The sequence below is a fragment of the Zootermopsis nevadensis genome, unplaced genomic scaffold, assembly GCF_977971745.1.
Source record: "Zootermopsis nevadensis isolate Lab colony 2312 unplaced genomic scaffold, Znev_1.0 Znev_ptg000021l, whole genome shotgun sequence".
Classification (NCBI taxonomy): Eukaryota; Metazoa; Arthropoda; class Insecta; order Blattodea; family Termopsidae; genus Zootermopsis; species Zootermopsis nevadensis.
Genome location: NW_028259153.1, coordinates 16,939,533 through 16,954,456, shown reverse-complemented (window position 1 = coordinate 16,954,456; position 14,924 = coordinate 16,939,533). Strand labels below are relative to the sequence as shown.

The 14,924-nt window shown below is 38.6% G+C and overlaps 1 protein-coding gene across 2 annotated transcripts in view; it reads left to right on the top strand.

The window, feature by feature from the left end:
• Positions 1 to 14,924, top strand: part of LOC110839199 (lutropin-choriogonadotropic hormone receptor) — a 112,926-nt gene that overhangs the window by 50,970 nt on the left and 47,032 nt on the right. Inside the window, exon 1 of one of the 2 annotated variants that reach the window (XM_022083135.2) lies at positions 6,025 to 6,136. The exons of the other annotated variant lie outside the window; for it this stretch is intronic. Coding sequence (XP_021938827.2) covers positions 6,132 to 6,136 — 5 coding nt within the window. The 5' untranslated portion in view covers positions 6,025 to 6,131. Of the gene's footprint in view, positions 1 to 6,024; positions 6,137 to 14,924 lie in introns of those variants that run through there. 2 annotated transcript variants of the gene reach the window in all.

Sequence of the window (14,924 nt, the reverse complement as noted above, 5' to 3'; positions counted from 1 at the left end):
CTGATCCACGTCAAATCTCCTTTGGAGCAACCCAGTTTCCTACCAAACGAGTACTGCCGTGAATCTGACAACTTAAATCCATTTATTGCCGAGGTTAAGAATGTGATGAGGTTTAGCTCGATATCCTCCACAAGCATTCGTTTCAAAAGTTATTTAATATCGAATTATATTTACTGAAATAAATTTACACGGTTGGTACATATCTGTCTATCCGCTCAGAATACTGTTCGGAGATTGGTTGAATCCCCAATGTCGTAATGGGTTCTGCTGTCGTTTGTATTTTCTGTCCTGAATCACAGTTGTGCTGAATGGGATGAAAAGTAATGGACTGAGAGCAATACACTTCATCTATTTGCAGATTACAACAGTTCAGATTATTGTGTAACAAAACTATGCAGAATGTCCAGTAGGAGAACTCTATTATTTGGCAAAATACTGGAAAATATAAAGGCGAGAAAAGAGATGCAAGTCATGTGCTTCCCGAGTGTTTTTTTTCCTGGGGCAAGCCGTTAGAGCGCTACACTTTTACATTATCAGTATTACAAAGTTAAGGTGATGTTGTCATGTTTAAAAGATAGTCCTCTGTCGTGGTTTTCTGGTTTCGTTCGCTTCATGATTTTTTAGTGTTTGTGCCGCGTTCAGTGCCACTTCTTCCTGGCATGGAAACACTCCCCTCTTTCGCTTCTTGAGACATCTTTCTATCCCGTCGTCTTGTTTCGTCCCTTCAGGTTTTCATGTTAATTTTATTAAATAATGCACGAAAGTCATATAAATATTTCTCGGTGCATCGTTCTATATGTCATTCGGGTCTTAAATACATTAACTAATTTTTGTGTTTATTGCTGGGTTTGTTCAGTGTGAGGATGGACTGACCATGTACAGACGCTGATAGAATCAGGGAACTGTACGTTTGAATTTGGTCACTGGACCTCCAATTTGCGTTGTATTGTGGTTTTGATATTATATTAAAAATATACCACTACTTCAGAATCAGGGGTAGCATTAAACACGCGTACTCGCTAGGAATACCGCATTGTCGATAATGCAGAGAATTCTCGTGAATCGAATGCTAAATCAGCTTTTTGAACAGACTGCGTCACTCATATCGCGTTGAGGGTGGAAGGAGGCGGTCGTAAAACATTCTACTTAAATATGCACCCGAGGAAAGTCACAAAAATACTTAGTCGTGATGAGATTCGAACTTGATACATCTCAAATACTAGAAGCTACACCGTGACGCCTGGTTGAAAGTAAGGATGGTGTAAGTTAAATTTGTAGATCGTAGTAAGAAACTTTATCGAAGATTGGAGGTAAAACATGCAGACCAACTTCGCAGACGCTAACTCCTGGTAAAGTATTCTTACGTGCAGCTTGTGCGAACGTATTCCACGAGTTTTAAATGTCATTTCCCCTTGAATGTCGTTAAATTAACGTAGGCTTACTCTGGTACAAGAAGCACGAACCGGAAAATTGAAATGTTCGTAATCTGATTATTTCTTTATATTCGTGGTGACTCGTGTGGGCGAAGTGCCGGTTGTGTTGCGGCTATGAAACGCCAAAGATAGGGCAAGAATGAGTGGGAGAGAACTTCAGAGCCTAAGAAGAAAGAACGACCCGCTAAAGTGTCGAGGCACAATAAGACCAAAAAAGACACGGTACATTTAATTGTACTGAAGACGTATTCGGGTCGTAGAGGTAAGAGGTAAGAGCCATAATTCTTTAAATCTCATAGATTATTTCAGAACTATTTCTGAGTCGCATGATGCAGATGGCCAGACATTCTGATGTTTCACACAAAAATGTCTGCAGCTGTCAGCTTGACTTTAACGCATTAGTTTTTTGAAACGCTGTCAAGTTCTGTTCGACACCCTTCCTAATGAAAGAAAACTTAATGGCAAATACGTACTTGCCATATTTGATTAACTTACAAAACGCCAAGCAGATTGTCATATTATGTTGCTCCCTTATACGCACCATTATTTATTGGCTGTGCTTGTTTAATATCGCTTAATTTAATTTAAAAGTTATGTTTGTTTAACAGTCTGTACGGATATAAAATCATTTAATGTGTCTGCGAAACAAACGAAACTATTTGGCATTATAAAATGAAAATATTAATTATTTGCGTTGCGCATTAGTGTTCCCCTCCTCCCCAACTTCTGTTTGCTAGCTTAACTTTTTTAACAATTTAAAGCCAAGTGATAACTGTATCTAATCCCACAAGTTTCTTTAAAAATCATTAACTATGCATTTTGCCCTCGCAGCGTGATTCTTTCTCTTCTTCTCAAAATAAAGAGCTTTAACCAACTGAGACTAGTAATTGAGACTCGTTCAGCTACAGTGGACGCAAAATAAGAACTTGTCTTACGTCACAATAAAAGTTAAGGGATGGCTGAAAGAACACCGGGTGGGGAGACAACAAAGAGTGTACCTGAGCGTGTGCAGTGTTACTGAAATATTTGTTCCCCTTTTAACGTTTACACAGTCGATGAAATTTTGATAAAACACTAGCAAATCTGTCACATCCCTTAACCCTCATGCCCTACTTCTACAGTTTAAACGTAATAATTTCATATCAGATAATATACAGGGAGGAGTCCTTTGTGTTTGTAACGGTCAGTGAAACTCGGAGTTATATTGTGCCCACTGTACGTATTTAAACATGGTCATAATTGTATAATATGATTTACTGAAGTGATTGTTATTTTAATTCGAAATGAGAGTCAATGTTTTACTGGTAACACATTTTGTAATATGTACAATAAATCTGCCAGTGTGCCATAATCTGCCCATAATTATATCTCATTAGAATGTGCAAACATAGTAACAACCTATAGATACACACATAAATGGTTAATGGTATTGAGGTATTTAAGAGATGGCACGCAATCTGAACAAATCCACTGAAGCTGACTTTACTGTGTATCAATTGTTGTCTGAATACAAGCTTTATAATTGATGAGGACGGTACTAATTTCGTAATCAAATGAGCACTCTCTTTGATAAAGCGATCCTTCGTTAACCACGGTTTTACAAACCACTCATTTCAAACAAGCCTATTCGAGGCTTTCTATTTCTGTTCAGTTTTGCCACTCACGGTATTTACGAGGGTCGCTCATTAATTTCATAAGGACTCTGCTTCATGGAATACTGACATTGTGTTGAATACTGTTTATTTTCTGAATTAATCTGTATCTGCTACAGGACCAAGTTTCCGGTACTGCGTCTGCTCGCATGTTAAGGTGATTTGTTGTCATTGAACTGACAGGTTTGTTATTACTATTTAATTAGTTTCATGATGAGAACCGAACACGGTACTTTATGAATACAATGTTCCTGCTCTAACTATTAGATATTCCCTCGACTTTATTAAACATTAATGTTGAATGAATAGTTCACTAGCTATTTAACTGTGCTATATCAGCTTCAGAAACCGTGTAACCATTGGGAAGGGGTGGGATTTAGAAGAATGCTATGGCGTTGCTCGTGATGGATTAATAGCAAACTTCAGAATCGAATGCAGTGTTCATGTCTTCTTTGGTTCCATTTCCCGTAACACTTTTCCAGCGGTCTGAAGCCCGTGTGATCTGGAACTTCTCAAACACTGAAATTCAACCGGTGGCATGAACGTATGTCCGCGTTTTTGTATTATTCTTTTTCCTGTGTACATAGAATGCTGGTGATGGTCCTACCAATGCAACGATAGGTTTCACAAATAGGTGCATAAATACAGCGTTTTTTGTACTATCAATACGTTAATCAGTGTTATTGGAGTGAAACAAGAAAACGGAGCTCTCGGAACAATACTTATCCATGAAAGAAACGAAAAATGTGCAAATTCCACAAGACGCCTGTAAGGGAAGAACGACAGATCAGCACTAAATCACTTTAGCACTTATTTTATCAGTTATCACAGCTATCTGCAAACTTTAACGCACCAGACAATTTAAGAAGCGCAGAGATTATCTGGTGGTCAGTAAGTCGTTCTTTGAACCTGTAATCAAGCCTCTCTGTTGCTGTTTGCCTTCACGTTCTGACAGACGTTTGCTATTGCTTTGAACCTGCAGAGGCTCCTTCATGCTGTTTTTATAAAGCTCGAAGCTAGTTAACGCCTCGAGGGATTGTGGACATTACGTTCTGAAAAAAATCGTGTTTGATCACACAATTTTATTTACATTTTAGTAAGGCCAAACATAACGATTCGAGTCTTTACGAATTCCAAGCTTCTAAGCACTTCGCTGTATCTGTGGGTGAGCGGGGATTTTGATATTTGGTATTGGGGATGGGGGGTTTACTAAATACTATCAAAGAAACTAAATGTTATTCCACATCGACTCTTCGTTTGCATAAAAATCTAATGTATTTCGATAAACACCATCTACATCGAAAAATCTTCTGGTCGAAATTTGTATGTGTTGATGCTAAGAATGCTTTCGTCATTCTGGACGCATGGTCGAATGCTGAAAGTCCGCTTCATCTTCAGCTACATGCAACCGAGTGGCCCTGCTTCATACTCTGGAGGTCTCGCTCGGTCCTGGTACGTAGACCGGTTATTCTGACTGACATTTTTCACGACTTTCCTCAGTTTCTCTTTAAATTCTGTTATAGTACCTAGAATTACACCACGATCGCTTCATTTTATATACTTTTCAATATATTAACGACCCTGTCACTCGACGCTACATGAGCTACTGGCAGCGTCCTGAAGTAAAATACAAATACATGTAAATACCACTATTTCTCTTCTATGGCAGGAAGATTGCATGATTAGCAGGCTTGAAGGATTCATTGCTACTTGTTTTTGTTGGAAGAAAATATGTTCTTTCACTGGACAAGAATACCAGTAACTGTGTTGTGGATTTAAGTTGATGGGTTTTTATTTGTAACTTGTAATTTTCTTAATGTTTAATCTCGTATTCAGTGACCCTGAATATGAGACGTGTTACAAATGCTTTCTGACGCATCCTTTTCAATCCACTGCCCGTAGTTACACAACCATTTATCATTCAACACTGTTTAATACGCCTTAGTCAAATTAAGGTAGGTTTACGTACGGTCTAAACGCCGGTAGGTATAATTAATAATGAACAAAAACGAAATTATTTCTCTTCTGTATTTTGTTTCACAATATTCATACCACATTCGGCTGCAACTGGACGCTCTGTGTATTCGCAGTTACGATAACAAAGTCTTCAAGTTGGTTTGGATTTGAGCCAGCAGCAATTACGTGTATAGATCCTGGCTGAATATGATTATTTGAAACTCTGATGACGTCAACAAATCCCCTACAGATTTTCTTCCCTTCAGCAAATACCCCTTGTGATTAATCACTGTCTCTTGGAAGCACTAGCGACAACTTCTTGAAGTTAGCAAGAAATAAATAATAATTACTAATTTTCTCTCGCAATATGCACCATCCTATAAACGTCTTATCTCTGTTTATTGGGTTAATATTTGCATTTGTTAATTTCCTTATCATAATTTAAGCACCATTGGTTGCTTTGTGAGTTTTTAGCTGTTTTTATATCTCAGTCACAATGTAATAGGAAATCCCGCCTTCCTTAATTTGAAAACAAAGAAACTGATAAAATTCCAAAATACTCCTATTTTGGAAGAGGTAGTTTTATTACATTTGGTTATTGGAAATTTCCTAATCTACGTTATCTACAACCTGGATGGCTGACGGCATTTCGGAGACAGACCCGGTGTCGTGATTTTGGACTATGAGTCATTTGTTCAGTTTCTCGAGGCAAATGTTGGAATAGTATATTAAAATAGGCCATGATCGCTACCCTCATAATGATTTAAAATTCATCACTAACTCTCTTCATAAGTTTAAACTTCCTACGATCAGTGAAGTGGAATAAGGGTAATTAAATAAACACCGCTGGGAATGAAGATCTGACTGAATCCATGTTACGGATTACCTGAAAGGCATGGGGAGATCTCATTCCAGAAACAGGACGGCGCCCTGTCCACTGCTCATGCGCTCTGTAAAGAGATCGGGGTGGGATGCTGCTGGTCTTGACTTCAGTGCCGCGGTATACGGCTTCGACGCCACACGAATGATCGTCCCTTGGCGTCTTCACGTTCAGTAAAGTGAAACGGTTCGTGCAGATGTCCGGACCACGATGAGGTAACTTTAACTGTTCAGTACAATCACTGCATGGCGCCTGTATACACCTGCTTAAACATATTGTACTCAGGGAACACTTTTTTTAAAGGAAACCCCGTTACATTTTACGGTACGATATATTTGAACGTTCGCAAATTCAGTATATTGCTCTACCATCTGAAGAGTGAAACGTGCTTTTGGATGAAGATAATTGTATTCTGAGATACTTCGTCTTGTATTCTGGTAGAAGTTTACCAACGTTTCAGTGAGTACCTCTGAAGTGAAGGCAAACCTCTACCAGTCTACATTGCGCAATGTCCCATACGACAACGGTCTTCATACTTGCCGCTGTAAATAAGCTGAAACCTCGTGGAATTGTGTTTCCTAGAATGTTCCATTTGAATAATTTGCAAAGACGCTGTGACGTTTTTGCTGACAATACTTCAATAAATCGTGTAGGCGAGTCGGACGTTTGAATTGAAGTTACAGAAAAGTTTTTGCGTTCCTAAAGAAATTTAAATTAAGTATTATTATTTACCCCAAAACTTTTCTATCAGTGTATTTAGTCTGCAAAAGACAAGTCTGTTTGTGCCAAAATAGATTTTTGGATATAATGCTGAACTGTTCTGATAATCAATTCCTTCTTTGTTATTTTCTTTATAAAACTGTACTCTTTTATGTGTTGTTGTGAAGCCAGAAGTAGCTTCAATTGTTGAGAGATTGAGATTGCGGAACATATATTATTATTGACTTTTTAAGATCAGAAATATAGTCATTCTGTAATTACAGATGTTTTAGACGAGATATCTTATGAATATCATGGGAGGGGCTGTCGTGTGATGCTTGATTAAATGCGTAGCATTGCGGTGAAAATTTTTAAAAGTCATGTTGAAATAAAAATCCCAGCTATGGAAACGTATAATATACTTAAGCCGACTTCTGTTGTTATAATACTTCGAGAATCCACATGTAATGTTCCTGGAGGAAATGTTCGAAATTCGGGACGTTATTGGTTATGTGATTTTGAGAAGAATCTATATACCACGTGTTCCATTCACAGTAATACAACGATTCCATCGAGAACACAGTTTACATAGTCAATGGGCGCCAGGCATTCGGGGCATGAAATTTGCATGCTTCAGTACTTCGAAGTTCAGTTAGTGTGAAATTGTGTAATTCATAATACGTATAAGAGCACAACTTGTGAGATTTTAAAATCTCGCGGCTGCGAGTATGAAAATTACTGTCTTCTGGGTCGTTACACTGTAATGCGGTAGAAGTTTACTGTCTCCATCATCAGAGATACTACACTGAGCAACAACCCAGAAGACAAACATCTTTACGCACCTTGTGGTTTTATGTGTCACGGTAAACAGGCCTGTAAGTTCGTGTCGGTTAACAACGCTCCGTGTATTACAGGGATCCGAAACTATTCCAACCTGTTACCTGAATGTGTAGTTGCACATAGCAGTCGGTCTGACCTATTCCGTCTTTCCAAACAAGTTTCGTTTCAATTCTCTTGTTTTCGCAGCTCTGGTAAATTGAATGCTGTTCATCTCTTGTATATACGAGGTCACAGAAATCCGCGTACTGTAGTCGGAGCGAATCTGTGCCCTCGAGATCCGTTAAAGTAAAGACAAGGGGATCCCATACAAGCATAAACTGTCTACACGACAAACATTATTTCCTAGCGGCAACGTTTCGTATCTCGCTGTCTCATTTCCTGTGTCGATAATGTACGTATTTGGTTGACATAGTATATTTGTTTGTTTTCCTTCAACCCGCAAGCTAATGACAGATTCGACTATGGTAGTACGACAGGTAGCCTAGCCAGCAGGAATTCCTTACAGACGCTGTATACAATGGAGTATTAGACGACTGAGGAAGGTGCATTTCGACGAAAACTTGTTGGTTGTTGTGGTTATATTATTATCTGTGCCCTCGATGGGCCTTGGCCTCCGAGCGATCAGCCCGTCGCAGGGCCTCTACCTACACAAGACAGCACAACACAAAGAAAAAACGCGGACAGACATCCATTCCTCGAGTGGGATTCGAACCCACGGTCCCAGTGTCCAAGCAAACAAGGCCCACGCTTCAACCGCGCTTTATTATAAGTAATTAAATTTTTCAACGATGAGAGAAAGGGCAACTGTGTTTTAGTTTCATTTGTTGCAGGTTTAAAGCATTTCCGTTTCTTATCTTCAGTTAATTTGTCACGTTTTTTGAGGATCGCTTTTGAATGCAACCACCGATTCCGCTTTTGCACGACGAGTATAGGGTCTGTTCCATTGTTTTCGAGTTATCTGCTCACGGAGATGTGTGTTCAGAAACTCGTGAGGGCGACAGCACGTTATTGCATTTGTTCTTGTTTTTATGTGAAATTCTGATTAAAGTTTAAATTCATGAATTCAATCTCTTTCCTACTACCACTATCGCTTTTGTGTACAGTTCATTTCAATGTCCCTTAACGGCAGTTTTAATACGTGAGGCTGTCACTTCTCATCGTCATTTAGAGGCGTGGAGCCTGACCTCCACAGCCCCGATGAAGATGATGATGATGACTACAGCTTTACTGAACTATATTTTGGACTCTGTTCAAAATGCCGCAAGCATCGTTTTGTGTTGTTTCGAATAAACAATAGCAGCACTTTGGTGCCGTCTAGAGGTAGGATGGACATAATGATCACTGATTACTTAGTAATGGTCATGTAGACATTAACGCGAACTAACACACCTCTTATATTGCACAAATCATTTGAACCAACTGGCGCTGATGCCCCAAATTATAAGGGTACATAACCTGCCCTCTAAGGTCACAGGGCTAAATGAAACCCTTCAGATCGTAATCTGGTTTATGTCTATTAATAGAAGGCGTGAGTCGCTTCCTTGAGCCTAGTAGGAAAATAATGGTGCCTTAATTATGCAGCCAGAAGATGAAATGGAACCCTCAAGTGCAAGGAACAAATGCATACTGTAGTATCCCGTATTCCATTTGGCGTCTACTCACACTTAATTCAATTTACATTTTAATGCAGTCTCCGAGGTGTGGCGACTTCATACATGTTGTTCTATTCAAAATGTAACCTTCATTAAAACAATATTTGTAAGTGTTGGTGACGAAAATATAAAAGACAAAGGACATATTTTTGTTTTGTAGAAAAGATGTTTACCACTTTTCGAACACACACAAACACAATTTAATCTAAATCCGTCGTACGGAATATGGAATTTGAAGACAGAGTGACATGTGTGACAATACGAAAATTTTGAACTATGACAGATGGTCTCAACTGGAGTTAGGGACGTTTTGAATAAAAGTTGAATTTTTCCTCTAATCAGGTTGGTTTGATTTTCTGAAAGGTTGTATGTTTTCGATTTTATATATCTTAAGGAGTTGATGAAGCATTCGACGTCATAAACAAATCACATTTACATAAATTTACAGAGAGACGCGTGTACGCACACGCTCAGATACGCACGCAGCCTGGCGTCCTCTGGGTATTTATCTGATTACACGTTTCAGTGTATGATCTCAAATAAAGCTTCACTCTGCCAGTGATACAACGTACTGAAGCATCAGAAAATTGAAAAATATCACATTTTCACTTCCCAGAAATAATTAAACTAATTTGATAAATCAATCAGTGGTTCAGAACTTTTAATAAAAATGTAGGGTATAAAAATAAATTGAAAAATGAAACTCAGCGTGTCCTATTGTATTTTCTGTAACGATGCTCAGGAAACCACAACATCATTTGTTTTATTTTGATAACACAAAAATGATTTCAGTGTTAAAACTGGCAGGTTACACGTGCAATATTCCTACCAGAAATTCGAATGCGAGTTCATCCCTATCCTGATTAGCGAGTATTATAGCAGTAAGAAAGGACAGTGACGTAAGCACTTAACTGCACTAAAGGATGAGCATAGCCTATTTCGTTGAGAGATTTCAACTTTCCAGATCTTGTTAAATGTTTATAGAATAACAAGAAATATTTTTCAGACTTTTTAGTTAGATCGTTGTTCTTCCCCAGAATGTCCCGAAACTTCTATCTCATTTATTTTATTTTCATTAGACGTAAGTTCCTGATACATTTCCATAGGCCTATACTTTTTCTAAATTAATGAACCGAGCTGGTTGGCCTAGTAGTTTTTGTCATATTCGTAGGTATCAGGTTTAATCTCTGACGAGAAATAGATTATCCTCAGCTATATCATTATTTTTCAGGGATTGTAACTACAAATGTGGTGCTCTCCATATATTCGAAACTTCATATATGATTCAATGCTTTGTGAACTCCGGGTATGAAACCGCATTGATACACAATCTGAATTCTTTTTGTCATTTATTAACGGTTGATTGCAGACGGATGCAACATGTTAATGATTCTTTCTATTATGCGCTCTGCAAAGAATGCCTAAAGGAATATGGCTATTCAATGGAATATATTTAATCGTGAGGATAAAATTTGTTATCAAGATTTCTTTGATATGTGATGTGAAGCTTTCACGGCGGCTTTCATTAATAAAGTATTCTCGGGCTTTCAGCCGTGTTAGTTGGTGATCAATCGCCGACGTTTCGAGGACCATCTCTGTCCTCGAAACGTCGGCGATTGTACACCAACTAACAAGGCTGATAGCCCGAGAAGACTTTATTAAAGATTTCATTGGCTTCCGTAATGGCAAAAAGTTTCAGTCTTACTGTACCGGCACTCCGGTATACATTCGAGGCCGTTAATCCTGCCCGGTGGACTCTGTACCACATTGGGTCGGCCGACATAACTCCTCTCTTTAACCTAAACACGAGAAAGGCTAGGGGTCACACGTCCCTGGTGTCTGGCGGGGTGACTAACTGAACTAGGTAACCAACGAAATAAGTAACTAAATAACTAACCACCAATGTAAACGAAATCTGAGAGAAGACCCCGGAACTTAAACATCGCTAACACCAAATTCTGCCAGTGGTCACATCTCGGAGTTAGTCTCTTCTTCATCCCAGCTCCAAAACCTCCTTCCGTAGATTCGACTTTTTCGTTCCACTCGTAAATTCGTCTTGGTATTAGTGGCCGCTTTCCAAGAGGTTCCCTGAGAGAAAATTCTGTAAACTTTTCTTATGTCTCCATTCGATCAACATGTCCAGCCCATCCAGCCTCTTTCGTTTCACTATACTGGCAACAAGCGACTGTAAATGACGCCAGTTTTTCATTATGTGAAATTCAAAAGTCATGAATGTTATCCTCAGCGCATAGATTCCAAGCACTTGTATTATTTGTATTTGCTGACCATTACGCGTGATTTTTGATGTGGTTAAAACAAAACACTCATATTGCAGGGCGCTTTATGCACTATCACTCCCCTCCCTCCCCCCGTATCGCGGCTGGACACAGACGTGTTTATTTGTAATGGTCAGCGGAGCTCGGAGATATCTTGCGGCGTATGTTGATAGAGCGTGTATCGATTCTGGGCAAAGCACGTAATTCATAGGTTTCTGCAGTCCTTCCACGAAAAAGTCCTCACTGTCCACTGATACAGCCTGTTAAACAAGCTGTGAACAAGTTGGATGAGTGTTCGGATTTTTCATTTTTGTGAGAGGACCAATTGCACCAGACACAAAAGACAGCACTGACACCTAAATGGTCTCTACAGTCAATACAGCATTGTTGAATAACCTATAAATAAATAAATTTTTGTTTGAGAATTGAAGTTTCCACGGCAGTGGATTATTATCTTCTCAGTTGTGAAGCCGTATAATCTTTTAGTTGGTTACCAACTTTTCGGAGGAATAGAACGTCCATCTTCGAGAATAAACTGATAATGTGTTTTGAGATTTGAGTTTGTGACGATTACGCAGCGTTAAAACACAGAATATGACAATCCACAATTGACGCAGTTAATATGCAACGTCAGTTGGATCAGACACAAACTGCAACCTTTATACATGAATAATCTCTACAGTTGATAAGGCATTATGAAGTATTTGGCTGAGCAGTCAGTGCGTACGGTTAAGTACAACGGGTGCCACTTGTCCGCGGTAACCTCTGCAATCAATACAACGTCGTTAAATGACCTAGCATCATGTAACTAAAAGCTGAGGTTTTTTAAGCCCTTGATTTGTACCTCTCGCTTTGAACCGATGTTTTAAAATGCATGCACTCTCATCTTCTAACGACGAAAAATATGGGCCGTCGTAATGAAAATTTCTTGTCACATTTTCGAAGTAGAGGAACAGAGTTTATTTATTGGGATAGCCGGAATTTGTTCAAGACAGTAACAGTCAAGTCGTATTATTAAATTTTCAATATGAGTTTTTCACTCAGATTTCTCCTGAGAGGAGCGATTCTGTCTCTGTGTTCTTGTCTCTACAGACGACAATGATTGAATTTGTTTTTTACAGAATACGGCTGCCTTCTGAGTTGTTGCGCTCTGCAGTCTGGTAGACTTTTACCGACGTTTCATAGGTGCTTGCTGCCTTTACCATCTCATAGCCCTGATAAATGAGGCAGCAAGCTTCTCTGAAACCACGGTAGGCTTCTTCGAGTCTACACGACGCAACTACCTACTACAACAATTATTTATTTTAATCCGTCTGATCACAATATTTAAAATTTCTTATAATTAAGATAATAAAATATCATTCATGTTCCGTATCGATTGATCGATTTACATTTCGGAACATTTACACAACATGTTTCAGTTTTTATAAAACCATCATCAGGTGTAAAATATATCTAAGAACTTAAAACTCAATTATGATTTCTGTAGTTTTTTTTTGTGATGTTTCATTACGTTTGTTTTTCCATTTTTGGGCGAAGGTGTTGTTTTTCTTAAATGTTATTAGATGTACATATCGGCCAAAGATGTAGGAGTGAGTGTCCCGATATGTCCAGAAGTACTAGTGTCTTCGAATAGGTGTGGGTCAAGCTAAACTGATGTTCGTATTCGCTCAGCGATCTCAAAGTGTTTAAATAATCTTACAAGAGACTTGAATGTGGTTCTGGGACTGGATTTGTGCAAAAAAACTTTCATTACTTTATCGACTCCAGTCACGTGTACATTCCTTACTCTACGTGTTTGAGGCGTTTTAAGCAGTTCTCACAGTTTTTGACAGCGAGGCGCGCATTGCTGTAACTACCGGCATTATCTTTGGTTCGGATTTCCGCAGTTTCATGTTCTGATAAGCTCACTAAATCATCCAGAGCGACGAAATGAATGTCAAGATGGGAGGAGAGGACTGAAATTAATTAATTCATCTTACTACAAGTGGCGGAGCTGTCGGCAGCAGTGGATGTCTGTAGGTGCAAGTAACAGCGCCCCTGAAATACTGAGATAGCTTCGGGGTGGTTTATAGCAGTTCGGGGTTTGGTAAAGCGTTCATTCAGGTTGTGAGTGGAGTGACAGTGAAGGAAAGAAGAGCGGAATTTTTTTTTTTTTTTTTTTTTTGTAATTTTGCTGCCGGATGATGACGTGAATGTCTGTAATTACGATGACGTCCTATGTTGCTCGTATATATCGGATGAGTTTGTGATTATTGCTTTTGTTTTGTAGTGTCTCTGCAGGTCGCTGTGGAGGAATTGAAAACTAAACTCAACGGCTGGACTTGAACTAAGCCCACGTTCATACTCCCAATAAGAGATGTACAATATTCTTAGTTTGAGTGATTATATAACCTGTCACAATGATATTTTCACATGTCACTATAATACGATTTGTCACTTGTTACCAAACAAAATTATATCGCAATGTAGCCATGTTGGTAAATTCTCTCTCCTAAAAGTAACTTAAGAAAGTTACTCATTCAGAAACGTAAAGGCTGCAGTACTTATTTTTGTCTTACATAAGACACTCCATTACGTGGCTGTATTAAAAAAAATCAGCTGGTTAGTGTTGTTTGGGAAAGAAAAGTTATTTTTCTGAGATTCATATGAAATCCCTAAACGCGCTCTGTGGGCGAAATATAGAGTTGTTGGATGTTAAAACACGTGATTAATATATTTACCATTGTATTACAAAGGGTTAATTAATGCGGAATAAAAGTACAAAGAATACTTGGGAGAATTTGTCAGCTGTTATAAATTAATGTATATGTATTTGAAAATAGCATTTCGCCAAAAGTATGAACAGTTGTTAATTTTTTCTACGAGCTAATTTTACTTTCTTAAGCAGGAATAGGCACAACTTAAATATGGAATTGCTCAAGAAGGAGAATAAATTGTGTTTTGCTCGATAGAACTATACTTGATTCTGGAAGGATTTGGAAAACGCTTCTTAGTTAGGACTGCGCTCTGTCACAGCAAGACGTGAGAAGGAGGAACAGACATGCATTGGCATGTAAGAGAAAGGGGCATATTCAGGAGAAAGAAAGAGGGACCAATAACAGGACTGTCGTGTACTCGTTATTTTGTTTGAAGAGTCTTTGTACTCCGCGATGGAACACACTTCTCGTTACTGATGTACTTAAATAACAGAGAAATATTCTTTGGACTTTATAAATGTGTGCTCCGTAGATGGATGCTGTACTAAACGGGGAGTATTCTAAATTGCACTTTTTTAGGAAGACACTTTTGGTATGCATTTTTATTGCTGCTAGCATCGAGATATAACCAGACTTGTCATATTAATGGATGGGAAAGATCGAAGCGCTTTTAAGCTTTTGGGAAATTATGATCCTTTCATATTATAAAATTTCTCTCCGACAGCTTTCTACCATTTACTATGGTGACATTAAGTGTTGTTGAAGTCGCTTAAAGATTGCAGTTTATTTATGGGAATAATGTCGATATTTGGCTCATGTAGTGAATTCTACGCCTGT